General features: G+C 41.9%; 1 protein-coding gene across 7 annotated transcripts in view; it reads left to right on the plus strand.

Moving 5' to 3' along the window:
* CDC42SE2 (CDC42 small effector 2) overlaps positions 1-13607 on the plus strand; it is a 183557-nt gene extending 169950 nt beyond the window's left edge. For all 7 annotated transcript variants that reach the window (XM_060177721.1, XM_060177714.1, XM_060177728.1 and 4 more), the window contains 3 exons: positions 7688-7789; positions 12563-12680; positions 13111-13607. In XM_060177721.1, coding sequence (XP_060033704.1) covers positions 7688-7789; positions 12563-12661 — 201 coding nt within the window. In that variant the 3' untranslated portion in view covers positions 12662-12680; positions 13111-13607. The remainder of the gene's footprint in view (positions 1-7687; positions 7790-12562; positions 12681-13110) is intronic.
* Positions 13608-24449: the final 10842 nt, after the last annotated feature.

Consider the following 24449-nt stretch of genomic DNA (forward strand, 5'->3'; position numbering starts at 1 on the left):
TTCCAAGGGGTCCATGACTTTACTAGTTTTAATCATAAAGTTTATCAGACATGAAATCAAGTTTTTACTAAAACACAGTAAGTAAGGTGTGAAGTATTTTGTTTTGAGAGACCCTGGAATACACACCATTACCTGTGGTGCCAGGAAGAAGTCCTGGGCTTCACGCTTGCAGGGCGTGTGCTGTGCCACCTCCCCAGACAGCAGTATATAAAGCCTTGAGAGAAAAAAAGTAAATGGACTGTCAAGTCTATTTTTCACCAGAACACTGTGCAACATTTCTTGTTGTGGTGCTAGGGATTAAAACTGGGACCTCTGGGGCGCAAAGGTCTGTTGTGCTACCAGTGCTGCCATCTCCATCACCCTTACCGGTTTTGTCTTGTCCAGCCCACCCACCCCTACTCCCCGCCTCTGTCTCCCTCTCTTTCTTTCTTTCTTTCCTCCTCCTCCTCTTCCTTTTTCAGTGCACTGCTCAGCTCTGACTTAAGGGTAGTGAGGGGGATTGAACCTGGGACTTTGGAGCCTCATGCATGAAAGCTTCATGCATGGTTTTTTGCATAACCATTATGATATCTCCTTTGTTGCTGGTCCTATTTTAAAACTTCCTAAGATGGTCTGGGGAAGTAGCCTAACTGGTAGAGCATCGGACACATGTCTGGGGTTTCCTGTTCTCTCTCCAGCACCAAGTATACCAGAGTGTTACTGTAGTTTGTGGGTCTCTGTCCCATGTGAAATGCTGTCTTGCTGACTCATGTGATAAAATCTTTGAGAGGGGGCAACCTGGGAGGTTCTGTAACAGCCAGTTGTAGGCATGAGGCCCCTGGTATGATCCCCTGCATTACACGGGGGCAGAACGGTGTTCTGGTTTTCTCACTATTTATAAATATATAATAATAAATTAAAAAGTACAGAGACAAGACAGTATTCCATGCATGTAGCTCCTAGATTCAGTGGTGTGTGTGTGGGGGGGGCACTCCTTGTTTCAGCTATTAGTCCTCTCCCCCTTTGGGTAACTAAAGTCTTGACTTCACATTTTATTAAAAAATATTTCAGTGTATATTTCCAAGACTTAAGCAGGATTGATTAGATAAAATAGACAGACAGTTAAGTCATATATATTTAAAATGTCATATGTGAGTGTAGACAGAGATATTGAGTAATGGTTGTACAAAAGACTTCTAAGGTCTCAGGTTCTGTGATCACTGCAACCACCATAAGCCAGAGTTGAGCAGTATTGAGGTTAAAAAAAAAAATGATGGCATATGCACATAATAGTTGATCAACCTGAATATATATTTTGAAGCCACCACCATAAAAATCAAGATATTGGGTTGTTGGAAAAGCCATGCCACATTTTTGCATAGGAAAGCACACCATGACTTTTTTTAAAAAAAATTTATATTTACTTATTTTCCCTTTTGTTGCCCTTGTTTGTTTTTTTGTTTTTTTTTATCATTGTTGTAGTTATTGTTGCTGTTATTGATGTCGTCATTGTTAGGACAAAGAGAAATGGAGAGAGGAGGGGAAGACGGGGGAGAGAAAGATAGACACCTGCAGACCTGCTTCACCTCCTGTTCCCCTGTAGGTGGAGAGTCGAGTTTGAACCGGGATCCTTACCCTGGTCCTTGCAGTTTGCACCATGTGTGCTTAACCCACTGCACTACCGCTGGACTACCCAGCATGACTTTTCCAACAACCCAGTAATATACTTATCTGTAACACTTGAAAGTTCTTCAGATTTTTTAATCCCTCTATCCTCACCCCCATTAATTTCCCCTGGAACACTGACCTATGTTCTGCCACAATATACTTGCGTTTCCTAAACTGTTCGTCAGTGGGGCCATATAGCTTATGCCTTTTCGTTTATTTATGTCACAAGAGAACCTGGAGCATCACTCTGGCATATGTGGTGCCAAGGATCAAACTTGGGACCTCAGACTTGCAAGTTGAACAATCTACACACTCTTCTACCTCACAGGCCACTGTATACCTCTTTAATGTCATTTATTTTAGAATATAAAATACTAAAAAAATAGTTTCTTCTCATCTGATATTCAGTTAGTTTTAAGTATGCTTTTGTAGTTGCTAGTCTTATTTCTGCAAATTAAGGTTTACACAATAGCAGATTCTTTAGAATTAACCCTATGTCCTTTCCTACTTGTGTTGCTCCAAGTTAATTCTCTTCAGTGTCAACAGTGGAGGCACATAATCCTCTCCACCCCAACACAGCTATTACTTTTGTCTAGCCTTCTAGTCCTACATCTGAGGCTAATTGTAGTTAATATTTTAAGGATGGCAAGAATTACTCAGACATTTGACACTTTTAATACAATTCTTTATAAAGATTACAGTATGTCTCCAGGAAAAACGGTGACTCTGCTACTGACAACAGTTCCCCCAGATCAGAGTGGAGTGCACCATTTCCTGTTTTTCTTTGTACAGGCCCAACTCTGGAATTCCCCTGTTTGCCCATGATTTCAGTCCTTTATCTTGTATTCTTAACACGGCACATCAGTAAAGCATGCTGGTCTTTCTATACCTACATTGCACCTAAAAAGCTACATTTCTAAAAGTATTTTAGATAGTAGATTCCAGTTTGATTCACAATCTAGTTAGAAATGTTACGGCAGATCCCAAGAGCACCTCAGCCGGTGTCTGGATCCAGTCCATCTTACCTTTTTTCTAAAATTTTATGTTGATGATTCTTTATTTTTCTTTACTTTTAAGCTCGCCTCTTTTATCAGTTTTTTCTCATCAGAAATTAAACATGATCAAGCCTTTTCTAATTTTAAAGGAAAAATCAGTCTATTCTCATGACTTCTTTTGGCTCCAGCTACTGCCCTGTCTTTAATCTCTCTGTTGAGAAGGCCACACTCTCTCAGAATTGCCTGTGCCTGATTTCCCCATTTTCCCTCATCCTGGACACATCTCAGTTCCCTCTAATGTCTTCCACTCCAGTCATTGCACTGACACTACACTACAGTGCTCACTCCATGCTGCTGGATTAGTCCTTGGCCTCATCTGATTTTCCTCTGTCCAGCCTTACTCAGGATTCTTCCCAGGAAATCTCAGTATTTCATTATCACTTTACTATGCTGCTGTCTCAGTAACTTATGTCCACGTCTTTTCCTCTCTACCGTTAGTGGTCTTCGTGTGATCACTTTTCATCAGCATTACTGTAACACCTCTTTTTTTTTTTCTTCAACATTTTATTAATGAGAAAGGTAGGAGAGAGAAAAAAAAAACCAGACATCGGCCTGGGGAGATAGTATAATGGTTATGCAAATAGACTCTCATGCTTGAGGCTCCTAAGTCCCAGGTTCAAGCCCCTGTACCACCATAAGCCAGAGCTAAGCGGTGCTCTGGTGGGTGTGTGTGTGTGTGTGTGTGTGTGTGTGTGTGTGTCTCTGAATCTCTCTCAAAAATAAAATAAATTTAAAAAAAAAGGAACCAGACATCACTTTGGTACATGTGCTGCCAGGGATTGAACTTGGGACCTCATGCTGGAGGGTCCATTGCTTTATCTCCTATGCCCTTCTCCTTTGTACCCTCTACACCCTGCTTTCCAAATGTGTCTATTGTGGAGTAGCCCCATGAAACCAAATTGATCGTTTCAACTCCTCTTTTAAAAGCTGTATTCCTTTTAGCTTTAGGGAAGGAAAGGCTGACAGCTTCTACCTTTATACTTTAAAGTCAGGGTATGATTAGATGTCAGTCAGCCACCTTTTAGTAGTAAAGGGAAAGCCTGACTCCCAACTCACTGAAGTTAATATTGAGAAGCAGTCAATTATTTTCAGATTTATTAATTAGCACAATGATTATAATAGAAGTTGAAGTTTTCTGGTCCTTGGTTTCTTCAGTACGAGAACAGTCACTATGAAATCCTCTGGTGATCAGAATGTCTGTTACCTGTGAGTGCATTTTAATATATTTCACAAGAACGTGGCTATGTCTGTAGGGGGTGGTGCTGGAGAGATAGCATAGTAATTATGCAAAAAGACTTTCTTGACTCAGACACCACTATAAGCCAGAGCTGAGCAAGTGCTCCAGTTGGGAGGAGGTTGGGGGAGAAAAAAGAGAAAGCATATCCAGTGGTAATTTATTCTTTCAAGAAACATTTCTAGGTGATATAGTTGGTAGTTTGAGTGTAGCATGGTGATTCTTCTCTTCAGCACCTACCTACAGTAACTCAAATGTTAGATTAAATCACCCAACACAAGGGATTGGACCAAGAATAGCCTTTTGCTAAGCCCCAGACACCTTTTTGGAGGGAATGATGCAAATTCAGAATTGCATCATCAGAAATTGTTTCTGGGGGTTGGGCAGTAACAGCGGATTAAGTGCACATGGCACAAAACACAAGGGCCAGCATAAGGATCCTGGTTGGAACCCCCAGCTTCCCACTTGCAGGGGGGTCACTTCACTGGTGGTGAAGCAGGTCTGCAGGTGTCTGTCTTTCTCTCCCCCTCTCTGTCTTCCCCTCCTCTCTCCATTTCTCTGAGCTCCTACCTAACAACAGTGACAACAACAAGGGCAACAAAATGGGATAATTGGCTTCCAGGAGCAGTGGATTTGTAGTGCAGGCACCGAGCCCCAGCAATAACCCTTGGAGGCAAAGAGAGAAAGAAGGTCTCTGCTTCAGAGACCTTCTGGCTGAGCAAAATAGCTCAGTCTGCACAGAACTGTATCACATACATGTTGGCTGCAGGTGTTTTGGGGAACAATCTGCAGGCCTCTGGTTGCTTTTATTTCCTAGAACTTAACAACTGTCCCATTAATCCAACTAAAGGCATTCATCCTTCTCTGTTCCTATCAGGAGTATGTGAAGTACTGGGAACAAAACCCTGCACTTTGTCCTTCACAGAGAAAATTTACATCCTGTGATGATGGCACATTTGGATGCACCCTACACATGCAGCTTCCTTACAAAGCTTGTTGGTCATTACGCCAGGTCCCCTGCATTGCTTGGTGCTGTGGTCTGTTTATATAATCATTGTTTTGCCTGAGACCCGCCCTGCCTGCACTGTACTGATTTAATTCCCATTGGTTAGAACCTTTGCAACAGCTGCTACGGAAGCTTGCTACCTTCACGCTCTTTTCTTTTCTCCACCCCCTCTCCTAGCCATCTCCTTTTCCGACCTGCCACTTCCGTTTCAAAAGATATCAATGCGTTTTCTCTGATCAATAAAAGCATTGCATTGCATTTCCACTCAGCCACAAGTTCCTGATTCCTCTTCTGCGTTGCTGAGTAAGCAGCAGCCCAGGTTGGCTCCAGTCGAGTTCTCTCCCCCGCGACACAACCTGACAAAAGCTAATTGATTGGAAATGCAACAGTGTACTATCAGTAAGAAAGGAAAACACATACAACACCTACTGATTGCATTTTCTCCCCCCACTTCTCAATCTTAGAAATAAAAGGTAGTATTGCTGCTTTAGGTTCATTTGGGGTCTGTATCATTCCAGATGAAAATAGTGAAGTATGTATATGAAGGGATGGGTAGAAATAGATAAAGAGCCTGGAGAAAGGATGAAATTATGATGGCAAAAGGCTTCCCAGATCAAAGGAATGTTTTGGGTACCAGCTCTGTGACTAGGGGCAGAGAGTTTGCACCTGGTAGGGTACAAGAAATGGCAGAATCAGTATATTATACAGAAGAAACATTGAGGAATGTAGACAGAAAATCTAGATCCTTTCAGGGTTTTCCGGTATCAGTTTAGCCTGAATTTTTTTTAATTTTTTATATTTATTTATTACCCTTTTGTTGCACTTGTTGTAGCCTGAAATTTTTATGTAGTATTGTGGAGCAGAATTGAATTTCCAAAGGACAGATCGAATTTATTGCCAACTTTTCAAAAAGGAACTTGATGTAACTAAATTTGTACACAAAGGAATGAAAGTATTTATGTCCTAATATTATAGACTGTAATTCACACTCAAGAAGAGGGGGAGAAACCTACAAGACATATTCTCAGAGTTTAACCAATATTGTAATGATGTGATCTCATAACAAAGGGCTTCAAAAAATGAAAAATAATGTATTAGTTGAGAGATGGGGTCAGCAAAATACTCCTTGCAGACCAAATTTATCTTGCCCTTCTGATGCTGTAAATGTTTACTGGAAGCAACTACATTCTCTTTTGTTCACCTGTTACTTATAGCTATTTGCATATTGTCAAGGCAGTTTGGTTAAAGTTATAACAGAGACTATATGGCCTGTGGGCTTAAAATATTTTTTTAATTTTTATTTATAAAATGGAAATATTGACAAAACCATAGGATAAGAGGGGTACAATTCCCACCAGGTTGATACCATCCTTGCTTTCAGATATCCACTGTGGGGTCTTGGGACATATCTCAGAGTGTGTGTGTGTGTGTGTGTGTGTGTGTGTGTGTGTGTGTGTGTGTGTGTGAGAGAGAGAGAGAGAGAGAGAGAGAGAGAAGGGGAGGTGGGTCCTGTACTAGCCAGCTGTGCCAATACCTGCTTCTGATTAGATTGTTACTTATGAGTCATGGAGCACTTGAGAGTGATTTAAGATAACCCTCCTCTCCGGAAAAACCTTGGGTGACCAATGAAATGCAGCAGCAGCATAAGGAAAATACCTCTCAGGAGGTAGAAGGGTGAATGGGCAACCTGACTGGGAGCTGAGATCGCCAGGGGAAAGGGCCCAGCACCCTGTGAGCAGGGCCCAGCCTAGTTGATAATTTCCTGCAGCTTTTTTTTTTCTTTCTAACTTCTTATTTGATAGGACAGAGAGAAATTGAGATCATAGGGGAGGACATAGCGGGAGAGAGTTAGACACCTGCAGACCTTCACCGCTTATGAAGTGACCCCCCTGCAGGTGGGGAGCCAGGGGCTCGGACCAGGATCCCTGCGCGTGTCCTTGTGCGTCATACTGTGCACACTTAACCCAGTGCACCACCACCCAGCCCCCGGCAATTTCTTCTTCACCAAAACAAGTTGAAAGAACTAGAACCAATAATTTGATCCCCCAGGTAAAACAGCTGAAAAATTCATCTGTGTAGAAAGACAAACTAGGTTCTTATAAACATCAAAAAAATTAAGTTAGGAAACTTAATATTTAAAATCTGAATATTGTGCTCAAATCACACTAAATTTTTTTTTGCTTAACAATAGTGGTGACTGACAGTCACTTTCCATTTAAGAAAAGATATATTAGGACATGGAGTATGTGTGTTACCATGCACAAGGACCCAGGTTCAAGCCCCCTGCCCCTACCTCCTGTACGCGGAGGCTTCATGAGCAATAGAGTAGTGCTGCAGGCATCTCTTCCTACCTTCCAATTACTCCCTGTCCTATCATACAAAGTAATCAAGCTTAACATTTAAAATTGATTAAGAATGAACCAAATCATCTGACATGGTGGTGCCATTTTGAACGTGGGACCTTATATTTGCAGAGCCTATGCTTTGCTGTTGAGCTACCTCCTCAGCCTTGATTTTACATTTCTCTGAAGAATGAAACATAAGTGATTATTACACAAATGTGTGGGAGGCAGTGTATTTTAGATCATAACTGGTTATTCTACTTTGCCAAATCATTTTCTTTTTGTGTATATATTACTCTTGAGGAACTTGAGAGTCATTCATCCACAGTATGTAAACCCACTATAATTATTTTAATAATCATTTTACTAACAATATTTTCAAATAATGTTTCCCATATTTTAGAAAAGGCGCCGGCGAATTGACCGAAGTATGATTGGAGAACCGACAAACTTTGTACACACAGCTCATGTAGGATCAGGAGACCTGTTCAGTGGGATGAATTCAGTAAGTATGACATTGAAACATGCCAGAAAGTACAACAGGCAGGTGGACCCTTGGGGCATAGTCATTGGAAATCTGTGGGACCTTGTATACATTTTATGCCATTTCACTGCAGGCACTGAAGAAAAATACGTAGTGTAAGAAGAGAAAGAAGAAAATGAACAACAAAGCATTAGTTTTATCAAATTTGTGGAGTTCTGCATTTGATTCTGTTTCTTGTACTGAACTCTTTGTAGTTACCATTCTCCAAAAGAAAAAAGATACTTTTAAAAATTTGATTTTTGGGGAGTTGGGAGGTAGCATAGCGGGTTAAGCGTACGTGGCATGAGGCACAAGGACCTGCATAAGAATCTTGGTTCGAGGCCCGGCTCCCCACTTGCAGGGAAGTCGTTTCATAGGAGGTGCAGCAGGTCTGCAGGTGTCTATCTTTCTCTCCTCCTCTCTGTCTTCCCCTCCTCTCTCCATTTCTCTCTGTCCTATCTAACAACGATGACATCAGTAACAACAACTACTACAACAACAACAAAAAAAAGGGCAACAAAAGGGAAAATAAATAATGAGTTTTGGATCGAAGTTAATATTCATGTTCCCTTCACTCTCAAAGGGACTTGATCAGCTTTTTGTTATCTTAAATTCAGCTAGTTTCGGGGAGTCGGGCGGTAGCACAGCGGGTTAAGTGCATGTGGTGCTAAGTGCTAGGTCCATCGTAAGGATGGATCCCAGTTTGAGTTCGAGCCCCGGCTCCCCACATGCAGGGGAGTCGCTTCAACAAGTGGTGAAACAGGTGTGCAGGTGTCTATCTTTCTCTCCCTCTTTCTGTCTTGCCCTCTCTCCATTTCTCTTTGTCCTATCCAACAACAGTGACAACAGCAATAGTAACTACAACAACAATAAAAAACAAGGGCAACAAAAGGGAAAATAAATAAATATAAAAAAGTTAATTAAAAAAGTTCAGCTAGTTTCCTTTTACAAACATTCTGTTGGATTTAATTTATAAAATATTAGCATGCCGTATTTTACCTCTTCATAAAGTTAGAATTTGCATCCTTTTCTCCTTAGGACAGGTTCATAAAAATTTGTAAGGTATAAAGAACCAGAAATAAGCAAAACAGATTTGTTTGCTCTTTTTTAATAGAATTTTCAGAATAGACTGCATTATTTATTAATTTTTAACTAAGAGCAAAACAGTTCAGTGTAACAGTCACTCCAACAAATAAGGGGATGTATTTTCTAAATTACTATTTTATCTCACTTTTGCCCAAAAGCCATTCCCTAGATACTGAAATCCTCATTGCCTATTTCTAAAGTAAACATGTCCAGCTGATCCCTAATGACATTAGAACCAGAAAGTCAATAAAGCTTTTATTACTAATAAACACAAAATTATGATCCACTATGTTTATTTGCTGGGTGGCATTGACAAAAGATCTGCCAAGTGAAAGTAAACTTTGAAAATAGGAAGTGGAAATTCTGTATACAAAAAGTAAGTTTGTCACTTTGGTCCTAGGTAAGCAAAAGAATAACAGCTGTAGCTCTCTAGAATGGATAGAGACACCTGCAGCACTGCTCCACAGCTCATGAGCCCCTAGCCCCATCCCCACAGGTGGAGATGGGGGGCGTAAACCTGGGTTCTTGCACATGGTGTTTGGGTTGTGCATTGTCTACAGGGTGCACCACCACCCAGCCCCCCTTAAAAATACTTTAGTTGCTAGAACCAAATGTGTTTCCCAAAGGTGTGTTGTTATGGCCTGTAAAGCTATCAGTACCCACAGTTCACAGGGTTCCCTGGAAGAAACGTGTTTTTTTCTTCTTTTTTGAATTGCTATGGCATTATGAATGAATACACTGTGGAAAGGGGTTTTACAGCCCAACAGTGAAGAATCAGAACATATCAGCAGTTTGATCTAGTTTATGGAAAGTAGCCCAAAGGGCCCTTCACAGTTCTGATTCAGGAGAAGGTGGGAAAGTCATTAATCCAACTTGTCAAAAATGTACTGGACACTCATGTCTTAGAAAACACAAAGGTGTTTTTTAAAACAGATAACAAGTCATATTAGGTGGGAAATTATTTTGTATCACGATGAAATCTGGTTTGTGCCACAAAACATGTTACCAGAAGATGAATTTGACTGAGAGCAGTTTCTTCTTCTACTCTTACCTAAAGTGGTCATGTGATTACTTTGACTATGGCTATTATAGTAACGTGTGGTTAGCAATACATCCAGATAATGTATATATCATTCCTAGTAGATTGATCAGAAAGGTAGCTTGATGTGCCATTGCATGTTCTCATTTAAACCCCTTTGAATCTAAATAAATGATGCATTTTATATTTTGTTGTCTTCAGTTAGAATGCATTTAAGCCTGCCTTACTCTCAGAAATGTATTGGCTACATCAGGATCACCAGTGGAAAGAGCACCTTTGTGTGTCGTGTTTTCTAAGACATGAAGTGCCCAGTACATTTTTGATATGTTTAGATACCTTCCCACCGTCTCCTGAATCAGAATCCTCTCATCCATGGATTAGATCAAAACTGTTGATGTGTTCTGATTCTTCACTGTTGGGCTGTCATTTCCAAAACCCAAATTTTACTCCTTTTTTTAGCAATCTGTCCTGCTTCTTTTTTTTTTTATTTTTATATTTATTTATTTATTTATTTATTCCCTTTTGTTGTCCTTGTTGTTTTATTGTTGTAGTTATTATTGATGTCATCGTTGTTGGATAGGACAGAGAGAAGTGGAGAGAGGGGGAGTGAAAGACAGACACCTGCAGACCTGCTTCACCGCCTGTGAAGCGACTCCCCTGCAGGTGGGGAGCCAGGGGCTCAAACCGGGATCCTTCCTCCGGTCCTTGTGCTTTGCGCCACCTGGACTTAACCCGCTGCGCTACCGCCCGACTCCCCTGTCCTGCTTCTTGTTGATATGATGACCAAAGATTAGAATAATGATAAAACACAAAGAGCATTTCAGCTTGCTTGTTTATGCAGAGTAAGAAAATAAGTAGTTACGGCAGATTATCATTTTACAGATTAAAAAAAAAAAACAACTAGGGTCATGTATGTAAATTTTATTTCCTAGGGTGAGTGAGATAGCATAATAGTTACACAAAAAAATTCTCATGTGGGGCTGGGTGGTGGTGCTCCTTTTTGAGGGCACATCTTACAGTGTGCAAGGACCTAGGTTCAAGCCCTCAGTCCCCACCTGCAGGGGAAAGTCTTTCACGAGTGGTGAAGCAGGCCTGCAGGTGTCTCCCTCCCTCCCTTTCCCCTGTTGCTCTCGATTTCTGGCTGTTTCTATCCAATAAATAAATATAATTTTAAAAATTAAAAAAGAAATGCTCATTCCTGAGGCTCCAAAGTCCTAGATTCAGTTCCCTACGGCCCCAAGCTGCAGTCTGTGTGTGGTAGCATGTGAACCTGACTGGTGGGTGTACCAGCAACTCAGGAACTTTTAAAAGACTTACTTTGGCTAGTCCACTTTCATACTGTTTCTTTTTACAAGTAGTTGAGGTGACCATGAATGTAAAGTAGTTATAAATTAAGATAATTAGCCTCAGAAAGTTGAGTTGATCTGTATATAGTATTTTTGACTGTTTGTGACGTGTTGCCACATGTTTTATGAACTACAAAACTTTTTCTAGCTGGGAAGTGTAGAGAAAGTTAGGAGGGGGCCAAGTGGTAGCATAGCAGATTAGCCACACATAGTGTGAAGCACAGGGCCCCACCTAAGGATCCTGGTTCAAGCCCCTGGCTCCTGCAGAGGGGTCTCTTCATAAGCAGGTCTGCAGGTGTCTGTCTTTCTCTTCCCCTCTGTCTTCCCCTCCTCTCTCAATTTCTCTCTAGCCTATCCAACAACAACAACAGCAATAACAACAACAAAATGGAGAAGGTGGCCTCTAGGAGCAGTGAATTCATAGTTCAGGCACTGAGCCCCAGCGATAACCCTGGAGGCAGAAAGAAAGGAAGGAAGGAAGGAAGGGAAGGAAGGGAAGGAAGGAAGGAAGGAAGGAAGGAAAGGAAGGAAAAGAAAGAAGGAAGAGAAGGGTTAGGGAGCAGGTGAGAAATGTAGCAAAGAATGCTTGTTACTCACCTCACCATTTGCCTTTATAACCAGAAAAGAATGTTGAAGTCTATAAAAAGTGCCCATTGAAAAAAGAAGTCAGAGAAATTGAGAGAAGTGACGCTTCGGTGTGTCCCCCCCCCCCCCCCAGTATGGAGAATCCTTAAACAGATACAAATGGAAATGCCATATGATCTAACAATTCCACTCCCAGGCATATACCCAAAAGATAAGATGATACTGATTTGAAGGGGTGTATGCACTTCCATGTTCATAGTGGCTTTATTCACAATAGTAAAAACTTGGAAACAGCCAAAATACCCTTCCATGGATGACAGGATAACAAAGTTATGGGGCATATACTCAACAGAGTATTTTGCAGCAGTAAAAAAAAGCTGATATGGTGTCTTTTGGGATAAAGTGGATGGAACTGGAGATGATGCGTAGTAAAGCAAGTCAGGAGGTGAAAGACAACTACAAAAAGGTTTCACTCATGTGGAAGATAGAGAATTGAGTATACAAATGTGAAAAAACAAAATGCCAACCTATTTCTTAGACTGGGAGAACTATAGTGGTTATCTGTGGGGATGAGGGGGACACAGACATTTGGTGATGGGAGTGGTGAAAAGAATAATTAAAAAATTGAATTAGAAGCATCTCAAGCAAGATGTTAAGACAGAAATTGTTACTGACTATGTTTCTTTTGTCCTGCTTTAGGTCAGCTCCATTCAGAACCAGATGCAGTCCAAGGGAGGCTACGGGGGTGGAATGTCTGCCAATGTGCAGATGCAGCTGGTGGACACGAAGGCAGGATAGCACCGGGCCCTCTTCTCCAGTGAGTATGTCGGGGCTGGCACATCAAGCCCTTATATGACCACTAGCATCTCGACTCAGACAGCTCTGGGGGTGAAAATAGTTATTTTATTCTAATTTCCTTACACTTGAGCTTCCCAGAAAGGTCAACCATACTTTATTTGGCCAAGTATTCCATAAGCAGTTGCTGCCTTTTGGTGATGAGTTTTAGGTTGCTCTTTTTCCCTTTGAAGAACTTAAAAATATTTAAAGACATCTGGCCAGGTAGAAAGCCTTTGACAGATTCTGTGGCACTGTGTGCTTTTAGACAAGAATGAGATCGAGTATTGACACTGTAGGGAATCCAGTGAAGTAATTTCATACTTATAACCTTTATTATTAGAATTGAGGCTTAAAAATGAATTCCTAAAGTATAAAAATAATTCGGATTTTTTTTTCTGCTTGTTTTATAGGTCATTGTGAATTTCTGTGTTCTCACTTTCCACTATTCTTTAATTTCCTTGTCTTGTGATTGCTTTTCTTTTCAATACAAAAAAAAAAAAAAAAGAAGAAGAAGAAGTGTAATGGCGTCCTGTTCACCTGTCGTGATTGCTCCAGTGAGACGTGACTGTCCTGCCCTGAGGAAGCTGTTGTCAGACGAGCCCTCATCTCCTTCAGCTGCTTGCATGCCTTGGACTCACAGACAAAGTTCTTTGGGTTGTGGCTCACCTTTCAATTTTTGTTAGATCTGATCTTAGCATGATCTTTTTAGTGAGTGCTAGCACTGTTTTTGCTGGGGTGGCTAGGGTGTTTTTTTCTTTTGTTGTTATTGTTTTTTTGTTTGTTTGTTTCATTTGCAGATTTCCCACCTCCAGCCTTCTGCCTTATGATTTTGTTGGTAAGAAAGAACCTGCTATTGTTAATTTGTCATCACTTATGTATATTTTGGGAAGTATGAAACCTACAAGCACAGTGATCATTTTTACTAAATTAGAAACTTTGGCAGAGTAGATATCTGCATGCTTTATGAAGTTGCTTCGTATGAGAACCCATGGGACACCAGGAACGAACGTTTCTTGGCTGCCGTGGGCTGAGGATGCTGCTGCTATTAGTCTAGCTGTGGCACCACATCAGTTTCAGAAGTGCGACTTTTTGGCCTGTTAGAATCATAATTTTTAAAAACCCTGCATTCATAAGGCACTCATTCTGTTGTAAATGTTCAGTATATTTATTTTGAGAGCAAGAACCTGTGTTTATAAGCAGGTTACATATCCAAGCATTGTGTTAAGACGCTCAGCCAGTCTGATTCTGAGCACCCTCATATGACTTGTTCATTTCTTTGTGTGTTCTTTTTTTAGTGTTATGTTTGATGTTGTATTCAGTTATCTCCAGGAGAAGTTTGTTAAACATATGGTAGTCTTGTGTGCCACCGCCCCCCCCCCCACCAACGTTACCTTTCTGTGGTCTACATAGCTGGGGGAGGGGCAGTGGAAGGGGAGGCTGCCAGTGAAGTGACCTGTGTGTTGACTTCGTATGGTGAGAAACCTTGGCTCAGGTTCCAAAATGTTTATTCTTCACCAGTTGTGTGTGAATGCTTCTTTTCCCCCATCAGGGTATTGTGGTAAGCTAGCTAGTGCTTTGCATTCTCAATGTCTAAATCCTATGTCCACTTCATCTAACTGCTTACACTAGGAGTTACATTTGATGCAGAAAATGGGGCTTAATTCAATAAAGAGTAGTGGCCTTTTTTTTTTTTTCTGTTCTAAGCATTGTTTTTTACATTCATTTTAGTCCCAAGTTCTCATAAGACAGGGAACTGAATAAATACCAGGTTTCTGTAGTCAAAGCAGGAGCACATTTCTTTCCAGATCTTTTGAAACTCAGTCCAGTGGGCACTGGACAACTCAGTCCTGGTGTCTCTGCAGTCCTGAGCCTTCACACGTGTGGTCCCAGATTGGAAATCTGTCAAAAAAATATTTGTCATTTTAACCAAAGTGGGTATTTTGTTTAATAACTTCTAAGCTTGAGTTCATCTTTAAGAGAATGCTTGGCATTGCCAGCACTGATACTAATTAGTCTACTTCTACTTAGACTTAGTACAACTTCTGTCCTGTGAGAAAAGTCCTGGAATGAAAGATGCAAGAATCCAGTGCTCCCTTTTCCTCAACTTGGGGTTTTCTTGCCACTTCTCGGGGACCAAACACACCACTGAGTGCAAGAGTGGGTCTCCTTGTTAAGCCAGAGGCTGTGCCCCTCAGTTTGTAACTGTTCTTCAGGTGCCACTAAATTGTTTCAAAAGTCTAGATTAACCTCGGATACACAGCTTTAGGGAGGTTTGCAGATACCTGTGTGCAGGTGAAGGAGAGGGCCACTCATCGTGAATGGGACTGGAAGCCTGATAGCAAAGTATCCCATTGTAAAATTAAAGTTTCCTAATCAGAATTCACTAGACTGTTAATATTTTTCAAGGGAAACTGAACAAAGGTTTAACAAATGACAAGAGGTGCTTTTTCCATGATGTAGGTAGGAAGTGGTGCCAATCAGCATAGGTTGGAAACGTAAGCTGTGGTGACTAAGTCCAGCATTTCCAATGCAGCCTTTAAAAATACTTGGAGTATGTTAGCTTCCACTTTTGTTATTTAATTATAGTGAGCAAGTTTGCCTTGATTTTGTTTAAAATAACTTCTGCTCAGCACCCAGAGGATAAATTGACATATTTTTATAATACAGGCATCTTTTGTTTTGTACATTGTGTTCATTCTTGAATGAAGTGAGTTTAGTGTTGGCTTGTAGATATTAAAAAGAGAAATATTGATTTTGATTCAATAAAAGTTTTCTTTCAATTTACTTGTCTTTAAATTTGCTTAATTTTAACAGAAAGGTATCAAAATACTCAATTTTCCATATTGAAGCATTTTTGTACTCATAGTACATAACTGGCTTTAAAGAAATTCCTTAGGGGGACCAAGTGGTTGGTAGACTGGGTTAAGCACTCACATTGCAGTGTGCAAGGACCAGGGTTCAAGACCCTGGTCCCCACATACAGGGGAAAAGCTTCACGAGTAGTGAAGCAGGGCTGCAGGTGTCTCTCTGCTTCTCTCCCTCTCTTATCTCCTTCTCCCCTCTCAAATTCTCTCTGTCTGTATATAATAATAAATAACATTAATAAAAAGAAATTGCCCAGGGAACATTTGACTATATCTAGAACTATTCTAAGACACAAAACAGCTCTCACAACAAAGATTGTTGAAAAACCCTGGTTTAAGACAAAGACCAAGCATATATACTCACCAAGCACATCCTGCTAATTCTCATTGCATGGGATCTTCTCACAGGTTGGTTAGGTTTTTATACACGGAGAATTGACACACAAAAGTTCTAAAAGTAGAAACGTCAATAAAAATATTAGGACTGTATTTCTTCTGCGTGTAGGACTGTATAACTTCTGTCCTCATCTCATACCCAAAAGCTCTGAAAATAATTGCTGTTGGTGTATGTCAAGATCCTTATCTTGAGCACGTTTTCAACAAAATGTGTAAAGTACGGGCACATCAGATAAGCACAAAAATTTACAAAAGTGATGCAGACTAGAAGAATGTCATAAACTGCTTAAAATAACCTTTAAGTAGACTGAAGTTTTACCTTCAGTTTAGCGTCTTTATCCAGAATTATCTAGTTCAGAGGGGCTGAAAAAAACACAGGACTGGGTGCCACTTAGCCTGCTTTCAAGCATCTGGTCTGCACTTGGGCGGGGACTTCACGAGTGGTAGAGCTGCAGGTGTCTCTCTCCTCGATTCAAATTATAAAAAAAATGGCTGCCAGGAACAGTGGGATCCCGCAAGCACTGCACCCCAGCTTCAGCCTGGGTGGACAAAATAGAAGGGAACTTAAACCACTAAGTCTAATTTCACTAAGATAACCTTGGTTTCTGAGACTGAGTTGTTTTTTTGTTTGTTTCGTTTGTTGGCTTTTAAAGCAGAGGGGGTTCTTTTTATTTTATTTTTTATTTTTATTTTATCTATAAAAAAGGAAACATTGACAAAACCACAGGACAAGAGGGGTACAACTCCACACAATTCCCACCTCCAGAACTTCATATACCAACCCATCCCCTGCTAGCTTTTCTATTCTTTATCCCTCTGGGAGTATGGACCCAGGGTCATTGTGGGGTGCAGAAGGTGGAAGGTCTGGCTTCTGTAATTGCTTCCCCACTGAAAATGGGTGTTGACTGGTCGATCCATACTCCCAGCCTGCCTCTCTCTTTCCCTAGTGGGGTGGGCTTCTGAAGAAGTGGGGCTCCAGGACACATTGGTGGGGTTGTCTGTCCAGGGAAGTCTGGTTGGCATCATTCTAGCATCTGGAACCTGTTGTTTGTTTTTTTTTTTTTTAACACATTTATATTAAGTGTTCCCATCTTTATAATTTTTTGTTGGCCTGTCTTTGGAGAAAAAAGATCTGTTTACTAGAAAAAGGGGATGGTGTACCTGGTAGAGTGCATGTTGGCATGTGCAAGGGCCTGAGTTCAAGCCCCCAGTCCTCACCTGTAGTTGTCTATCTCCCCCTTCCCTTTCAACTTACATATCAAAAATCTTTTTTAAAAATTACTGAATAAAATGATTCAAATTTTGCTCCTGGGACATTATAAGCAATTACAGATGTTGTTTTTGTATTGAAAAAAGGATGATTTGGGTTTCATTGAAGGTAAAGAAAGGTCTGGTTCTAACCCCTAAATTTGACAACTGATTGAAACTCAGACATGCCAATGATAGCAGCAGCTTGCCTTGGAGACCCAGAAAAAGTTACTAGATGGTTTGCTGGTATTGTTCTTTTTAAGGAGCAACAAATAAGGTATTTTTTAAAATACTTATTTATTCCCTTTTGTTGCCCTTGCTTTGTTGTAGTTGTTATTGATGTCGTTGTTGGATAGGACAGAGAGAAATGGAGAGAGGAGGGGAAGACAGAGAGGGAGAGAGAAAGATAGACACCTACAGACCTGCTTCACCACCTGTGAAGCGACTCCCCTGCAGGTGGGGAGCCGGGGGCTCAAACTGCGATCCTTACGATGGTCCTTGTGCTTTGCGCCACCAGCACTTACCCCGCTGCGCTACCTGCACTACTGTCCAAATCCCACAAATAAGGTATTTCTTCTTAAAATCTTCAGAAGTTGAGCTACCTTTCTTAATTTTAGGCATATAAACTCACCCATCTTTGGTGTGCCTTTCCAGTGGTTGAACACATCTGTTAGTACATCTGTTAGCTCCTCTGCCTGCCCGCCTCTGCCTGTGTGCAACTGGAACATTTCACTGGGCACGACATGCTCAGACAGTGTTGGAAAACACTTCAGAAGCCAGTGTTTCACATTTCAGAAACAGTGCGGGATGCAGGGGACAGCTGTGCTTCTGGCAGAGCCACTGTACCTTACTTGGTCCCTGGAAATGTTTTCACAGGTGTCTCTGGACTTTGCTTACGGGTGCTTTTCTCTACTTGTAGTGTCTTAGTCATTTTGCCTGTGATACTAGTGCTCCCGGTTAAAAGCACATAGTTCTACGCACAATGACCCACACAAGGATCTGGGTTCCAGCCCCAGCTCCCCACGTGCAACAGGGATGCTTCACAAGCAGTGAAGCAGGTCTGCACATATCTTTCTCCCTCCCCCCTACCCCCTCCCCCTCAATTTCTATCTGTCCCATCAAATAGAAGGGGGGGTGGTGGAATTGGCCGTCAGGAGCAGTAGATTCGTAGTGCCAGCACCAAGCCCCAGCAACGAGGAGGAAAAAACAAACAAACAAAAAAAAAACGATAGAATCGTTTATTTCCATTCTGTAGGCTGGAAGTCTAAGGTCAGGGTGCCAGCATGGCCAGGTGAAGACTCTTCCAGGTTATTCAGGTTACAGACTTCTTGTACCTTCACAAGCTAAAGGGACTAGGGGTCTCTCTGGAGTCTCTTTTTTTTTTTTATGATTATTTTTTATTTTCTTCCCTTAACATCCATGAATAAGCAACATAAACTCTAGGTCAGATATTACCAAACTAAGGACTAGATCCAATGAATTAATTTAACAGCAGAGATGGCAAAATTGAAACTTTTTTCTAGTCATGGGAACTCTGTTTCATGTAGCACAAATGAGAAAATTTAGAAGTAGATCCACAATTGTTATGACCCCAATTTTTTTTTGTTTTGTTAGTGAAACTGAGTATTTAGAACTGCTAAAGATTTTTGAACAAGAGGCTGAAACATCTGTTACTAGTCAGCTTTCTTATTCTTTGTTTTGCAGTCCATTAGATATGGGAAATAGTTTCATTTTACCCTCAAAATACTGTAGGCTTACTCATGTCATTTTCCCCCAGGCTACAAATTTCTACTTTTATAACTCTCAGAATAATGAAAATAGCTCATTTTAAACAAGTTTATTTAAACATCAAGGCTCTTGAAGGGAAAATGATCTAGGATTCGTTTCTTTTAGTGTGATTTCCCCTACTTAAAGACAGATTGCCCTGCATGTAACAGCTACACACAAAGTTAAAAAATTGCCCTGGGTTTTACAATAATAAGTGGAAAACATTAAGATTCTCCAATCAAACAAGGTATCCAGGAATTTTTATGTTGTTCTTCTTGTCAAACATTGAGAGCAAAATAACTTCCTGGAATGTAAAGTTAAGGGCTGGATGAGCATGCCACTAAGGGAGAAAGGTATTTTCACAGAACCGGTATTTTTCCCCATCTTGTCTCCAGCTGATGTCAATCAAAATATAGGCCATTTAGTTTTTTTAAAAATACAGTATGCTTGTGTATACATACCACCTACTTTATGTACAATAAATACTGTGGCCCAGGTGGTAGCGCACAGTACTATGTGCAAGGACCCAGGTTCAAGTCCCCGGCTCCCCATCAGCAGGGAGGACACTTCACAAGCAGTGAAGCAGGTCTGCAGATGACTTTCTCCCCCCTCCCCACTCCTCTCTTAACTTCTCTCTGTCCTAGCCAATCAAATGGGGGGTGGGGGGTGGCCTCCAGGAGCAGTGGATTTTTAGTGCCAGCACCAAGCCCAGTGATGACCCTGGAGGCAAAAATAAAGGAAGAAGGAAGGAGGAAATGAAAAAATAGAAACTATACAGTAGTAGTCAGGATGTGGTGGAATTGAGGTTTTCTAACGAATGTCCTCGTGGTCTAGAGGAACAAGAGTTCTGGAGCAAAATAGCAAAGGTTCCCTTTGCAGTCGGCACCTCCTGTCCACTGCTGGAGCACTTCAAGGGTATCTTCATCTTCCATTGCCAACTGTCCAGGTGTATCTGTGTCACTGATTGGCTGCCCGTCAAATCGGAATGTGACCTGCCTCACTGACAATTCCTGTCATTCACAGCAGACTTTCATTAATTTACTAAGTGGTGTTTGCCTCTTAATCTGCATCCTGACCCACCACCTGCAGATTAATAGGGTCATTGTGCTCAGTCTTGGCTCCTTCCTTGGACTTTTTCTCGGCCGTGACAAATGCCCGAACGCCGGTGTCTCCTCACTTGCTTCACAAAAGAGGTACCAGGTCCACAACAAACAAGCAGACGTACAGCTCCAGGAGCGGCAGAAGAAGCTGGAATCTCGTATAAAAGCACTAAGCCCACTCATGAGGAATTCCTCATGGCTGAAGCTCCTCCCAAAGGTCTCACCTCATCTCACTCTAAGGAGTCAGAATCTCAATGCACGGATTGGGGGGGGTGGGGGGGGCACAAAGACATTCAGACACAGCACACAGGCACAGGAAATGACTGGTTCAGTTTTTTGTTTGTTTTTTAGTGATTTAATAGTGATTGACAAGATTGTAAGGTAACAATTCCATACAGTTACCAGCATCAGAGTTCATATCCACTCCCCTCCATTGGAAACTTCCCTATTCTTACCCCTCTAGCAGTATGGACCAAAGATCTTTATAGGGTGCAGAAGGTGGGAGGTCTGGCTTCTGTAATTGCTTCTCCGCTGGACACAGACATTGACACAGGTCAATCCATACCCCCAGCCTGTAGCCCTTTGTGGTTGTAGCCACAATTTGTTCACAGGGTTACTACTGCAAACACAGAAACAAGTATCCCTTTCTCCTTTAGCCCCTCTTTCCATTCCATTATTCTTGAAGAGATCTCACATGACAGTATAGAAGACAGTCACACGACAGTTGAACAGTTATATATATTTTTTTATTTAAGAAAGGATTAATTAACAAAACCATAGGGGAGGAGGGGTACAACTCCACACAATTCCCACCACCCGATCTCCATAACCCACCCCCTCCCCTGATAGCTTTCCCATTCTCTATCCCTCTGGGAGCATGGACCCAGGGTCATTGAGGGTTGCAGAAGGTAGAAGGTCTGGCTTCTGTAATTGCTTCCCCGCTGAACGTGGGCGTTGACTGGTCGGTCCATACTCCCAGTCTGCCTCTCTCTTTCCCTAGTAGGGTGGGTCTCTGGGGAAGCTGAGCTCCAGGACACATTGGTGGGGTCTTCAATCCAGGGAAGCCTGGCCAGCATCCTGGTGGCATCTGGAACCTGGTGACTGAAAATAGAGTTAACATACGAAGCCAAACAAATTGTTGAGCTTTTCTATCTATACTGACTGGCTCACAGTCCTCAGTCAACTGTTTGCTCTAAGAACTCCCAAGTCAGGGCTTTATGTGATTTTCAGGTAGCACTAAGGTCTAGAATAGAATATAGTGGAAGTATCTAAGTGAAGATTATTTTGAACTAGTAAATTTTTTTTTAAGATTTTATTTATTTTATTAATGAGAAAGATAGGAGGATAGAGAGAAAGAGCCAGACATCACTCTGGTACATGTGCTGCCGGGAATTGAACTCAGGACCTCATGTTTGAGAGCCTAGTTCCTTAGCCACTGCGCCACCTCCCGGACCATGTAAATTTTTTAAGGACTTTTGACTAGAAGTGTTCATAGCATAAGATGGGGAAGCTCAACTCCCGGCTCCTAATTTCTTTATTTCCTTTTGTTGCCCTTGTTTTATTGTTGTAGTTGTTGTTGGATAGGACTGGACTGAGAGAAATGGAGAGAGGAGGGGAAGACAGAGAGGAGGAGAGAAAGATAGACACCTGCAGACCTGCTTCACCGCTTGTGAAGCGACTCCCCTGCAGGTGGGGAGCCGAGGTTCGAACCGGGATCCTTATGCCGGTTCTTGTGCTTTGCGCCACCTGCGCTTAACCCGCTGCGCTACAGCCCGACTCCCCCGGCTCCTAATTTCTTTGGGTGCTTTCTGTGTTGAACTAGTATTTTGTACAGCCAAACTCTCAATAAAGAAATAAAGGTGAGGGGCGCACCAGGTTAAGCACACACAGTGTGAAGCTCAAGGACCTGTCCATGGATCCAGAATCAAGCCCAGCTCCTCACCTGCAGGAGCCATGCTTCACAAGTGGCAAAGCAGGTCTGCAGGTGTCTTTCTCTATCCCTATCTTCCCCTCCCCTCTCAATTTCTCTCTGTCCTGTCCAATAAAATGGGGGAAAAAAGAAAAAAAAAAAAAGGCCACCAGGAACAGTGGATTTACAGTACAGCACCAAGCCCTGGAGGTAAAAAAAAAAAAAAAAAGCCAAAAAGAGGAAGGTGAATTCCAGATTATCTCACTTATATGTGGAACTTACAAAACTATTTAAAAAAAAAAAAAAAAGAAACCTGGCCTAGGTGTTGCATGAAAGCAGACTCGGGGATTGGTGTGGGGAGAGGTTAAGTTGGTGTTGGGGACTTAATGCAAAATGGGGAGAAAGACTTATGTGGGGGCTGAGAGTGTTCTGCAGAGTGATGGTGATAAATTGTATGCATATGTCAATAGCTACACTGTAAACCATCATTCCTTCAATTAAAAAGCAATATTATATGATTCAGCAAATCTACTTCCTGGCATACAGCCAAGACTTTGGGGCCCAGAATCTCAAAAAGGTATTTGCACACCCATGTTCAACATATTCAGTCACAATAGTTAAGAGAGGTAGAAGCAACCTACACATCCATCTGGCTAACTGGAAAAAAAAATGTATATATATGGGCCAGGCAGTTAAGTGCACACACTACAGTACACAAGGACCTGAGTTCAAACCCTTGGTCCCCACCTGCAAAGAGAAAACTTCACAAGTGATGGAGCAGAGCTACAGGTGTCTCTCTGTCTCTCTCCTGCTCTATCTTCCCCTCCCATCTCAATTTCTCTCTCTATCCAATAATAAAAATAAAATATATACATACATGGGATATATATCAAAAAGGAGTGTTATTTGCTCTTAAAATAGTTTCTTATATATGCTTGAGCACAGATGCATCTTGAGAACAAATATTTTGCTAAGTGGAATAAAAATAAGCCGATTGCATAAGACAGGTTACTTACAACTGAATCCTGAGGGGGCCAGGCAGTAGTGCACCTGGTTGAGTGCACGCTACCATGCCTGAGGACTTGGTTCAGGCCCCCGGTCCCTAACTGCAAGGGGGAAGCTTCATGAACAGTGAAGCAGGTCTGTGTCTCTCTCTTAATATCTCCCCCCTCTCATTTTCTCTGTCCTGTCCAAAATAAATATTTTACAAAAGAGAACTGAATTATGAGTGGCTATGGAAAAGTCATTTGATAGCTTCAGTAGAAACCTCAGACACCACACATGGTCAGAAGCAGATCTTGCCATGTCTCATGTGAAAAGCACCATGAGCAAAACTCCTGACGTCAGCACAGGGCTTTCCTAGCACTAAGAAAGGGGAAAACCCAGTAGAACTCCAGCCAGTGATATTCCAGGAAATCATTCAGTGAAAACATAATGTACTGTGCTAGGACTAAAGAAAGCTCCAATGGACTCTTTCTGCACTTGGGTGTTTTTTTGGCTTATTTATTTATTTATTGGGGAATTAATGTTTTGCATTTGACAGTGAATACAATAGTTTGTAGATGCATAACAGCACTTGGATTTTAGAATGAAGGGCAGGTCTTTTTTCTTCCATGTATTGCACCCTTCTTTTTCTACTTGGCGGTTTGTAAATTCAGTGGAGACTTCTCTTTCCTGCCCCCTCATTCATCCCTTGTGAGTAATGTTATGGATTTGTGCAGGAATGAACCCCACCCTGTGTTAGGAATTCCAGGGAAGACCTTGCGCTGGCCTGCGTACAGTGCGGGGGTGGTGGGGGTGGTGGTGGTGACCGTGGCCAGAACGCCAGGAACTGAGGGAAGAATAGCTGACTTACAAAAGGGATGTGGGGAGCTGCTGTGAGACCAGGGGTGGTGGGAAAGCTTGTGGGGCTGACTGTGGAGCAGGGTTAAGTCTGAATTGGTCAAGGGGCTTTTTATTTTATTTTATTTTTTATTTATTTATTCCCTCTTGTTGTTTTATTGTACTTGTTGTTGTTATTGATGTCGTCGTTGTTGGATAGGACAGAGAGAAATGGAGAGAGGAGGGGAAGACAGAGAGGGGGAGAGAAAGACAGACACCTGCAGACCTGCTTCACCGCCTGTGAAGCGACTCCCCTGCAGGTGGGGAGCCTGGGGCTCGAACCGGGATCCTTACACCAGTCCTTGCGCTTCTGCCACCTGCGCTTAAACCGTTGTGCTACCGCCCAACTCCCATGGGGCTTTTATGTAGCTGAAGAGAAGACACCAGGGCAGCACAGAGGAAGATTCTAAGTCACAGTGCTACACTTGGGGCTCTCCTCCCCTGCCACCTGAACGGAGGGAGGACATTTGGTTCTGACGTCATAGGAATCCACGCTCAACACCGCACTCCAGGCCTTGGAGGTCAGGAAACACCCTGTACACTATTTACTTATTTATGCATTTATTTATTGTCATTGCTAAGGC

Source organism: Erinaceus europaeus, chromosome 2 (assembly GCF_950295315.1).
Source record: "Erinaceus europaeus chromosome 2, mEriEur2.1, whole genome shotgun sequence".
Classification (NCBI taxonomy): Eukaryota; Metazoa; Chordata; class Mammalia; order Eulipotyphla; family Erinaceidae; genus Erinaceus; species Erinaceus europaeus.